This window comes from Tupaia chinensis, unplaced genomic scaffold (assembly GCF_000334495.1).
Source record: "Tupaia chinensis unplaced genomic scaffold, TupChi_1.0 Scaffold138400_2, whole genome shotgun sequence".
Lineage (NCBI taxonomy): Eukaryota > Metazoa > Chordata > Mammalia > Scandentia > Tupaiidae > Tupaia > Tupaia belangeri.
In genome coordinates this window covers 83,922-94,753 of record NW_006198298.1, presented here as the reverse complement: position 1 = coordinate 94,753, position 10,832 = coordinate 83,922, and the positions used below count along the sequence as shown (strand labels likewise).

General features: G+C 50.0%; 1 protein-coding gene and 1 long non-coding RNA gene across 3 annotated transcripts in view; both read left to right on the top strand.

Moving 5' to 3' along the window:
* Positions 1–1,127: 1,127 nt before the first annotated feature.
* On the top strand, positions 1,128–1,782 carry LOC102472790 (uncharacterized). The gene is made up of 3 exons (XR_336405.2): positions 1,128–1,198; positions 1,436–1,491; positions 1,613–1,782. It is a non-coding gene; the product is annotated as an uncharacterized LOC102472790 (long non-coding RNA).
* Positions 1,783–1,848: 66 nt separating this feature from the next.
* Positions 1,849–10,832, top strand: part of UBA1 (ubiquitin like modifier activating enzyme 1) — a 23,925-nt gene continuing 14,941 nt past the window's right edge. The window contains exons 1-7 of one of the 2 annotated variants that reach the window (XM_006161272.3): positions 1,849–1,987; positions 8,607–8,723; positions 8,844–8,902; positions 8,997–9,165; positions 9,259–9,393; positions 10,339–10,445; positions 10,685–10,775. In XM_006161272.3, the coding sequence (XP_006161334.1) occupies positions 8,607–8,723; positions 8,844–8,902; positions 8,997–9,165; positions 9,259–9,393; positions 10,339–10,445; positions 10,685–10,775 (678 nt within the window). In that variant the 5' untranslated portion in view covers positions 1,849–1,987. Of the gene's footprint in view, positions 1,988–4,110; positions 4,233–8,606; positions 8,724–8,843; positions 8,903–8,996; positions 9,166–9,258; positions 9,394–10,338; positions 10,446–10,684; positions 10,776–10,832 lie in introns of those variants that run through there. The other variant, XM_027765467.1, reaches the window with a different exon arrangement.

Genomic DNA, 10,832 nt, shown 5'->3' with positions numbered 1-10,832 from the left:
GCCCAGACCTGGCGGCTTGCTTTCTCACTTCCCCTCTCTGGTCAAATTAAAATAAATAAAGTTAAATAATTCCTAAAAGAAAAAAAAAGTTTAAAAAATAATAAACTTTAAAAATAAAATTGTAAGCTGTCCCCCACAAACTTCCCCTGGACTTGCTTTATTTTCTCTAGTTATCATAAATATACAATACATATTTACTTATATATTTAGTTATATATTTACATATTTAAATTTACTGTAAGAAAAAAATTAATGGAAAATGCATATTATGAAAAAACTACATGTGGATTTCAAAATTTTTTACACTAGAATAAACTCAAACTTTTTTTAAAGAATTATCTTAATCATTATTTATTTATTTATTATAATTTGACCAAAGAGAGGAAAAGTGAGAAAGTAAGCCACCAGGTCCAGCATCTTGACCACTAAGCCACCTCCTGGCCCCTAAACTCTTACTTTAATTCCATTTTCCATCCACTTTTTAAAATGCCCTTATATTTACTTATTTATTTTTTTAAGAGGTTTTTGCCTTAGGGTCTGTGTACTCGCTGGGAGGGAGAGAGATAGTGAGAGGGAAAGTGAGAAATCATTCCCCAGGGGAGATGGCCATGCCACAATCTCTTCTCTGTTCTTCCCCTGGGATCTTGGGCACACACACACCCAGCATGATTTTCAAGCCACGGGGTCCAGGACTCTTAACTGCGGTCGGCCATGTGGGAGTCCAGCGACGCAACCGCTTTGCGATCTGCTGGCTAATACCTTCATATTTATTATATTCAAACATAAATTATCTACATATTGACACTATGATGTTATATAAACTTTGTGGTCCTTATATGTACATTATATATAATTGGTATTATGTGAAGTCATCCCTTGGTACAGGGAGGATTGGTTCTAGGATCCCCATGAATACTGATAAAATCTGCAATGCCCAAGGCCCTTCCTTATATCAAATGTAGTGGGTCAGCAAGTGACATGGAGGTTAAGGCACTGGATCCCTCATGGCCAATCACAGTTCAAGTCTCAAACCCGCAGCTTGAAAATCACAATGGGTGTGTGTGGGTGCATGCCCAAAATCTTGAGAGGAGAGTGGGGGAGAAGGGGGTGAGCAAAAACAAAAAATACGATAAAGTGATGCAGTATTTGCATGTAGCCTATGCACATCCTCTAGGTTACTTACAATATCTAATACAATGTAAATATTTAGTTGCTATACTGTACCACTTAGGGAATAATAACAAGAACAAAAAACTGTAGTTTCAGTACAGATCAAAATAATCTTTTAGAATATTTTGGATGGTCTGTTGGTTGAATCCATGGACTCAAAACCCATTCCTAAAGAGGGCTGACTGTAGTCACAAATATCTATTATAATACGTACTTACATGTGAAACTCTAATTTTTTCTTTTTATGGCCTGTCTCTCTTGCTAGAATGCCAGCTCCACGAGGACAAGAACCCCCAGTCCCTGACTCACAGCTTGAGCTCCGTAAGTTTCAAATGAACAACTCCTGCGGCTGCCTGAGCCTCAGTCTCTCCGTCGGTAGGATGGGTATGCCTTTCTATCCGGAGGCGTCACCACGCTCCATTTCTCTTTCCCACCCCCACAGAGCACGGCTCCGGGAAACCCACAGCCAGAGCTTACATTTTCCCATAATCTGGGCACTGATGCCCCCACCACGTGCACCAGGTACTAGCCTGATAGGACTACCACCCCCAGCATGCCTCGCGCGTTTGGGACGTACCACAGCTTGTAGGGATATCTGGGTCTGAAAAGGGCGCCGGCGGCGCGGGAGCATGGACAGGAGCCCCTCAAGCAGAAGACTCATGGTACGTTCCAGACCGGGGACCTCGAAGGCCCCGCGCTTCCGAGCTCCGCGCAAACTCTGGTTTCTCTTGCACGACGGAGGTGGTTTGTTCTTCCGTTGCCCCGTGGCTTCGGCTCATTTCCAGCAGAAAGGCGAGGCTTCCGCCCAGCACTGGGGGTGAGCTGGAGCACCGTACCCCCAAGCCCCTGGACAGAGTTTGGAGGAGGAAACTCCCCTACTCCCAATTTTGGGGGTCCTCTGATTGGCGTATTTGGAGGCTACGGGCCTGGGTTGGCATTTAGGGACTGTCTGCTTTTGAGGAGACCCTTAGGAAGTGGCGTTTGGGGACTCTGGGTGGGACTTGGTAGTCTGTTTTGGGGAGTACCCCTCGGAGACAAGGTTTAGGGGAATGTTTGGGGAAACTCTTGGGGTCTGCGAATGAGTACTCTGTTCGTGAGGCAGGATTTGGGGTGTCCCCCAAAGAGGAGGCGAAGCTTGAGGCTACTAGAGTTAAGGCGGAATTCGGGGAGGGCTTGTTTCAGGACGGGTCCTGGTGACATCGGCAACGTTCGGAACCAGCGTGGCATTGAGGAGGTTATTAGTGGCCTTTGTGACCTCTTGTTCTATGATACAGTCCCCCTGCACTTGGCCGGTTGGGACGGCGAGAGTGGTCATGTGGGAGCCTACACGTTTTTAGGGAGAGGAGCCCCCGCCGCAGCTCAGGCTGGGGAAGGGACGCCGTGCTGTGGTAGAAAGATTTTTGCCTCTTTCGCACCTGGTCCGCCAGAGGTATCAGTTTGTGAATTATTCACGAAGGGGCGGGCCAGCGTGCTAAAGGGGCGTTGCTGAAAGGGTGTTCAGAGATCTGCCGCGCAAAGTAGTATTCACTGATTATTCGCAAAGGTGAGTAGCGTCCCGAGTTTTCTGTGGCTTTTCTAGGGGCGCTGTGTATAATTCATGAGCATGACTTTTCCTGCTTTGTCGACATGATCCGCGGTTAGCTTTCACTTATAGTTCCAGGGTTTAAACCTCTGGCAAAGGGATGAAGCCTCCTGCATTGCTCATTCCTTATGACAATAATCCCAGATTATTGGCCGGGCTCTGAGTTCAAATCTCTTGCCGACTGTGTGATCTTTGCCAGATCTTTCTGTGAGCCTGAAAGATGAGTGTGAGGATAAGATTTGCTTACGCTCATTTAGCTACTTTATTAGCTCATTTAATCTTCACAACAATTCTAGGAAGTAGGTTATTATTATCCCACTTTATAGATGAGGAAACTGGGACACAGGAATAATTTGCCTAAGGTCACAGAGTCAGTGAATAGCTGAACCTGGATTCAAGCCCACCCAGTGTAGTCCCAGAGTTTAGCCATAACCAAATGCCATAATGCTGTCTCCCTCTCCCTCCCCCCCCCCATTTTAGTACAACTGCTACTCACAAGTCATAAGGTACTACCTGCCATGTACCATTCTAAGTCCTTTCTACATATTTATTCATTTACACCGTATTACAAGGTAAGTTGGGCCAGCAGGTGGCATGGAGGTTAAGGCGGCTGGATCCCATATGGCCCACTGCGCAATTTGAGTCCCGGATGGTGGCTTGAAAATCACATCTGGCATGCTGTGTACATGCTCAAAATTTCTAGTAGAGAAGGGATTTTGGCATGGACATCCCCTGTGGGGGGGGCTGATTTCTCACTTTGTCTCCGACTCTCTGGCGAGTGCAAGCACCCCATAACAAAGACTAAAAACCAAAAATCAAGGTAAGTCTCTACTATTCATCCCATTTTATGGATGAGAAACAGTGGCCCAAGTTGGGATTTCTCTGGCGACTGTGAGTATACCATTGCCCATAACTAATTTTATATTAATGTAAATATTTTTGTATTAATATGTAATATATTTTTTAAATTTAACTGCCTTGTGTCAGTACTATTCTAAGGTTCATTCCATGATTTGTAGTCTCTTGATTTTCACTTCTGTGAAATTGGATGTGTTCTATTACTATCCTTATTTTACAGATGCCTATGGAAACAGGCACCTATAGGAGACACATAACGAATCTGAATTTGGTTGGACCAAGGCAGTCTTGGTTCTTCAGCAGTTCGTGGGGTTGTTGGGGGGGGGTGACTGAGGGGGGAGGAGGAGCCTGCACTTCCCCTGGGTTTCCCCGGCTGCTCTTCTCTGCAGCGTCATCCTTTATTACACATGAATAGGAAGGCGTGTCCCTGTTGCCTGGACTGTAGTATAATCCCTGTGTGCTGGTCAGAACTGTCCGGTGTTTCTGTCCATCCAGTCTCGTGAACTGGCTGGGACCTTTTTTTACTTGAATTTCCAGGTTGAGCTGTGGCACTTCTTTATTATTCAGGAGCCGGGAAAGTGTGTTTTTCCTGATGCAGCCTCACTTCCCCTGCTCACAGAAGGTATTAGCTGCGGCTATAGGCGGTCCTGCCCCTTTTGTTCCTGCCCACTGGGGGTCATGCATTATTCATGAATACAGTGTGGCCTCAGTCTCCTCGGCTTCCGGGCTGCAAATTCATTCATTATTCATGAGAAGTAGGGTGTGGCTTCCATGTTTTAACATCTGCTTTCTGGTCGCTGGGTGTTAATCAACCAACCATTTCGGCTTCATGCATAATTCATGATCAGGAAGCAAGGCCTTGATGGTCCTTTCTTGGTTTCCTTGACAGCCTAGCTGCAACAATTTATTCATGATTCACATAATGTGGTGGCCTCTGCTGTTTCACTGTTTTCCTATCACTGCAACAGTAGCCACCAGGTGGAGCCGTTTTCTTTCCAACTGAATGGGTCGCACATAGGCAGGGGAAGTCATACATGATTCATTAGTGGGCGCGGCCCGCCTGCATCCGGGTTCCTGGGGGTGGGGCCCAAGGTAATCCCAGGCGGCCCAGGCGGCAGGCAGGAAGAGGAAAAGGAGGAGGGTGGCGGCCGGGCTTGGCTTCGGCTCCTTGAGGAGTTGGCGGCGGCGCGACCCGGGGAACCGGCATTGGTAATAAATGGCCTTAATCAGCCCAGCTTCCCGGGGCAGGGATTTCAGGAGGCATTGGAAGAACTTGGCCCGCGCTGATGTGGGGCGCGAGCGGCGGTGACTCCAGGAACCAGCAGGGGAAGGAGGGGGAATAGAAACTGGGGCGGGGCAGGCATTTTCCATCTGGGACCACTCCACTTCCTTGGGCTCCGAAATCTGACCTTGGGGTCAGACCCCCAGGAGCTGCTTTCAGTGACCGAGACTTCACATCCTTATTTGGGGACCCAACTCCATCCCGAACCTTGTGTCTCCGATCGGAACTCTCTCCAATCTCTGGCTCTTTCTTTCAACTGCCACATGCTGTCTGCCCTCAGTGCTTCCAAGGGGTAGACCCTGTGCAAGGCCATCTGGACCTGGCCCTCCTGTCAGAAACCCCTTCCACACATTTCAGGTCTCCTGACCCCACCCTAGTCCTAACGTGTCTTCATTACAGATGCCCTCCTGACATCTGCCTTGAGAGATTCCTTCAAGTCCTAGAATTTGCTTGAAGACTTTATCTACTCCTAGAGAATTTACCCCTTTTTCATGTTCCCAGCATTCTTTCCAGAGACAGCTTTTTACAGGCTTCAGCATCTCCCCTGTCAGAGGTCAGGGAGGAACCGTTTTGATGCAGGACTCCAGTATCATTGTCAGATGTCTCTTCCCCCAGCAGACCCACTGGTCCTCCATCAGAGTAGAAACCCTTTCTCAGTGTCTACTCTCCCCAGCGTCCATGTAATTGGTCAGAGAAACCCAACCTCTCTTGGGGACTGGGGACTTAGCCAGTATTTACTTACTAACCTTTTTAAGGCCTGAAGTGTCTGGGCTCAGTTTCCACCTTTCCTCCCCTTCAGAGCAGCCATGGTCCCTACCATATCATGTCAAAGAGTGACACAGGGCCTTTGTGCTACATCAGAAATCCACCCCCCACCCCTCCAAAGGGTCTGTCCTCAGACCTTTCCTGGTCGCTCAGCATCCCATCAGCGTCAGGGACATATCTCTGCCTGCCAGACCCTTGGGGCCCCTGCATCCTTCTGATGGAGAATATCCGACACCCTAGACCCTAACATCTTCCTGCAACCTCTCTGACTCTAGAATTCCCCACTCCCTGTGCAGTTGCCTTTGGGCCTGGCAACTGTCTTCCTACCTCCTTGCAGCTTTTAGGGGCCTCCACTGTAATTTCCAAAAAGATCCTTTAGCAGAGGCCCAGATTTGAGTCTTTCCTAACACCCTTGTCTACCCCAGAACCTCTAACATCCTCTTCCCTGCTCCTGGAGTCTCCTTAGGTTAAGAGGACCCCTTCTGCCTTCCCTCTCCCACACTCCCAAGGGCTTGTCAGTTAATTCTTCCCAGGGAAGCTTGACAGGCCCAGCATCCATTCTGTATGCCCTGGCTTCTCCATCTGACCCTATGCCTGCTGCTCTGAAACCCCTCCCTCAACCCCTCGTCTCTGATTTGGGGGTGGAGAGTGCTCAGACTTCAGAATCATCAGTTTGGAGATCCCAGGTAAGTTGTGAAACTGTCTAAGCCCCAGTTAGTGTTGCCTAGCAGTCCACAGTGTATGTGTTCTAATAGGGGCCTTGAGGGAGAAGGGATATAGCAAGCTTTTGTTTTTTGGCTGGGGTTGGGGGATATTCTAGCTCCTCTCCAGGGTTTCTACCCTTTTTGCTTGCCATCAGACAGGGCTATTCATACCCTTGCAATCATGCATTTGAAGTTCACTTTTGAGCAGTCATCCCAACCTGCTGAAGCCCTTACTGCTAGCACAAGTATTCCAGAAGGGAAACATCTGATATTAAAGCACTCTCTGGCCTTGTATCATCTTTGATTTAGAGAGTGAGGAGACAACCAGTGACAAAGCAAGGAGATAACTATAAGTAGTGGAGGCCACTGCAGGCGCCCAGGGAGGAACTCCTGTCTTCAGGTCACTGGGTTCGAACTACAGACCTTGACTTGAACCTACTCAGCAACCTCTTGAGGACAGTTCCAGTTGCCCCAGCTTTTGGAGAAAATGGGGCTCAGAGGAAATGAGATTCCTACCCTGGGCCAGAGTGTCACCAAATGGAAAATGTGATTTGCCTTTGTCTCCCTGCTAACTCCCCAAGCCTCTTCATACCCAGGTTGGTTCTGAACATCCCCAGCAATACTGCTATCTGACTCACGGGCCCTAGACAGCCTCCTGCCTCCTCTCATTCTCTCTCCCTCACCCCCTCATACCTTAGCCCTCTGAGCTGGGCCCCTGTTCACCTAGGACGCATTCGGCAAACAGTCCCTGACCAGCTGCATGATGCTGGGCAAGTGAATGGCGTTCTCTTAGCTTTTGTTTTCTTACTTGTGATGTGGGTTATATGGTTCATGGGCATTGTTAGGATTAGACAAAGCCTTTTACCTTGTGATTGACAGGCAGTAAGCTCTTGGTAGATGGTGAGGAGCTCTTGTCACATCGTCGTTAGTGCTAGAGTGTGATAAGGTGCCAAGACAGAATCTTGCATACATTGAGGGTGGTTGGTGTGACTGGGTGTCAGAAATGGCTCATTCGGTGTAGGGGGTCTGTGGAAACAGACTTGAATGTAAGCAGAGACTCGGTGCTCAGAGGAGCATCAAGTCTGAGGGGAAGTCATTCTGGGTCCTGATGGAGGATCCAGTCACCCTCCATCCCTGATTTCTCCAGCAAACTGTATTGTTCTGTCTCCGGGGTCTAATGTGTGACCCTCAGCAAGTTACTTGACTTCATGAGTTTGCTTGTTTGGCAAGGACATTAAACCCTGCCTTGCAGGGTCAGGGCCATTGAGGGGATGAAACCTGATCACACTTGGGAGGAGGTCGCCTGGGCTTCAGAGTCAGCAGATCCTGGGCTGATCCCAGCTCAGTCACTCTCTGTGGGAATTTTGGTCAAGTTCCCAAACATCCCTGAGTGAGTTTTTCCCCTCCTCAGTATGAGTTAGGGGATATTGTCGATAGTAGTCCAAACCTCTGAGGATGAGTGAGACAGGGCTCATAAGGTTGGTAGCGTATGGCATCTGGCATGAGGAGAAATCCTTGTAAGTATTCACTCACCATTGTTGTCATCCTGTTGAAGGGATTCTACTGCAAACAAAGCTTGGGAAAAGAAAAGCTTTTCTCTTATAATCTCTTTTATTGGCCTGGACTGTTTTCCCCCTCCCTGGTCCCATCTGGAGACTGGGTTCTCAGCAAGGTATCTCCTGCCACCATGCTACCCTGGTGTTGAGTAACACTAGCTTCCCTCCTGCACCTCCCCGTCCCTGCCCCGGCCATCCCCAGATTAAAAGAGAGGAGAGTGGCTGCCTGTTATTGCTCTGTGCCAGGCTCTGTAGTCTGTTATTTCTCATTTCTACTACCCCTTGGGGGAAGATAAGTGGTCTTATCACTCCTGTTTTCCAGGTGAGGACACTGAGGTCAATGGGGCTTAAGTGATACCTGTCAGAGTGGCAGGGTCAAGGTTTGAAACTAGGTCTGTCCTGAATCTCCATCCCTGTTCTGACCTCCCCCTCATTATCCTGGGCTGGGGAGAGGCAAATGGCTCAGTGGTCAGTGGCATGGATTTCCAAGCCAGACTGCCTGGGTTCAGATCTTGGCTCTGACAGCTCTGTGAACCTGGGCAAATCACCTCACTTCTCCATGCCTACCTCATCTTCTGTAAAATAGGTGTACTAATGTTTAAGTCTTCCTTCTCCCCCATAGTTGGCACCACCAACCTGAAAAACTTATATGCCCCCAACTCACCTTTGACCCTCCTCCTTCCTTTCAGATGTCCAGCTCGCCGCTGTCCAAGAAACGTCGCGTGTCCGGGCCTGAACCAAAGCCGGGTTCTAACTGCTCCCCTGCCCAGTCCGTGTTGTCTGAAGTGCCCTCAGTGCCAACCAACGTGAGTGTCTTCTCCCTGGAGACTGGCTAGTGGGGTGCTGGGTGGGAAAGTCTTTTGTGTTACCATTTGTCTATGTCGCACTCCCGCATGTCTCCTAAACCTGTTCTTTATCCTCCCTAGGGAATGGCAAAGAACGGCAGTGAAGCAGACATAGACGAGGGCCTTTACTCCCGGCAGCTGTAAGTAGGGCCAAGACCAGGCTGAGAGGTTGGAGGGGGATCTAGGAGAGGGATGGGGGTCAGGCCCTGACCTGGAGTGCTCTTGACCTGGCAGGTATGTGTTGGGCCATGAGGCAATGAAGCGGCTCCAGACATCCAGCGTATTGGTGTCAGGACTGCGGGGCCTGGGCGTGGAAATCGCTAAGAACATCATCCTTGGAGGGGTCAAGGCTGTCACACTACATGACCAGGGCACTGCCCAGTGGGCTGACCTCTCTTCTCAGGTACCTCTTCCTGACTCCCTTCCCCTCAATGAGGCACCAGGCCCTGTGGGTACTGCAGCCACATTACTTCTTACCTACTGCACCCCCTTGCAGTTCTATCTGCGGGAGGAGGACATCGGCAAAAACCGGGCTGAAGTATCACAACCTCGCCTTGCTGAGCTTAATAGCTACGTGCCTGTCACTGCCTACACTGGTCCCCTTGTGGAAGACTTCCTTAGCGGCTTCCAGGTACCTTTGGGCTCCACCCAGCTCCCTGCCCATTTCTCTCAGAGCCCATCACTGGTTTGTTTGATGTTCAATTTTTGTTTAATGGACTGCCCCTGGGTTCCAGGCTTCATGCTATGGGAGCCTAGACAAGACAGCTAGAGGGCCTGGCCCTGCCTCTTCTAGGGGAGCTATGCACTAACAGCACCGCATGGCAGCTGTGAGGCTCTGTCTCTGCCAAAATGACTTCAAGTTGAGGAGGTCACTAGAGCTCTTGTGCCCTGGTGTTCTCGATTATAGACCGTGTAGGTAGCAGAACTGAATTCATAGGGTCTTTGTGAGGGTGAAGTACATAGAACAGCAGCTGGCCTATGACGAGGGCTATACAAGTGTGTGTTCATTAGAAGGTCTGGGCCAGAAAGAGGAACCGTGGGAGCTGAGATCCTGTCCTAGGGTGAACCAGAGAACCACGGTGCTGAGCCCCATCGTAGGTGTCAGGACTTGCCCTGCTGAGTAGGAGGGCCTTCAGGCGGGGAGCAAAGTCCCAAAGATTGTGGCTGAGCAGGTGTGGTCTTGAGAATTGGGAGCAGGTGGGTGTGGTAGGAGTGAGCTCAGACTTTGGCTAGGGATAGGGTTTTGCTCCTCCCACGCCTCACAGGGCATGGCAGGCCCATAGGCAACAGGGGGGTGTTTGTCCAACAAGTGACTCAGCTGTTCTCCAAATTATTCTTCCAGCTAACCCCTTTCTACTCTCCTGACATGGTTCAGGGATTCACTTTGCACTGAGCTTCACCCTCGCAGAGTCTCACACACACACGGCAGGTACTCTGTTGCTAAGGAGGACCAACCTGGCAAAGTCTAGACATTGCTACTTCAGGGATGCCTGAGCCCTCCACACCAGCTTTCTTCCCTGTTCTCTTCCTTCTTCCCAACAGTAAGCCCTCAGCATGACCCTCTGCCTCTCCACAGGTGGTGGTACTCACCAACACCCCCCTGGAGGACCAGCTGCGAGTGGGCGAGTTCTGTCACAGCCGTGGCATCAAGCTAGTAGTGGCAGACACACGGGGCCTCTTTGGGTGAGTACCATCCCCAACCCCTGCCAGGCCCAGGCCATGACCTCCGGGCTCTCATCACCTTCATCGTGGGGTTTGGGTTCTACATATTTATTCACCTCTCTCCACGGGGCACGAGTGCTGCGAGCTTCCAGCAGGGATGGGCAGAGTTCCCTTAGCAAGTGTTCACCTCATCTTGAGGGATGTGTGGGGGTCTGTGTACGTGGGGCTTGGGGCCTCAGCCCTGTTGCCTCCCTCTACAGGCAGCTCTTCTGTGACTTTGGAGAGGAAATGGTCCTCACAGATTCCAACGGGGAGCAGCCGCTCAGTGCTATGGTTTCTATGGTCACCAAGGTGAGCAGAGCAGCCTCAGGGGTTCTGGCAGGGGGATGGGGAGTGGGCAGCCTTTCC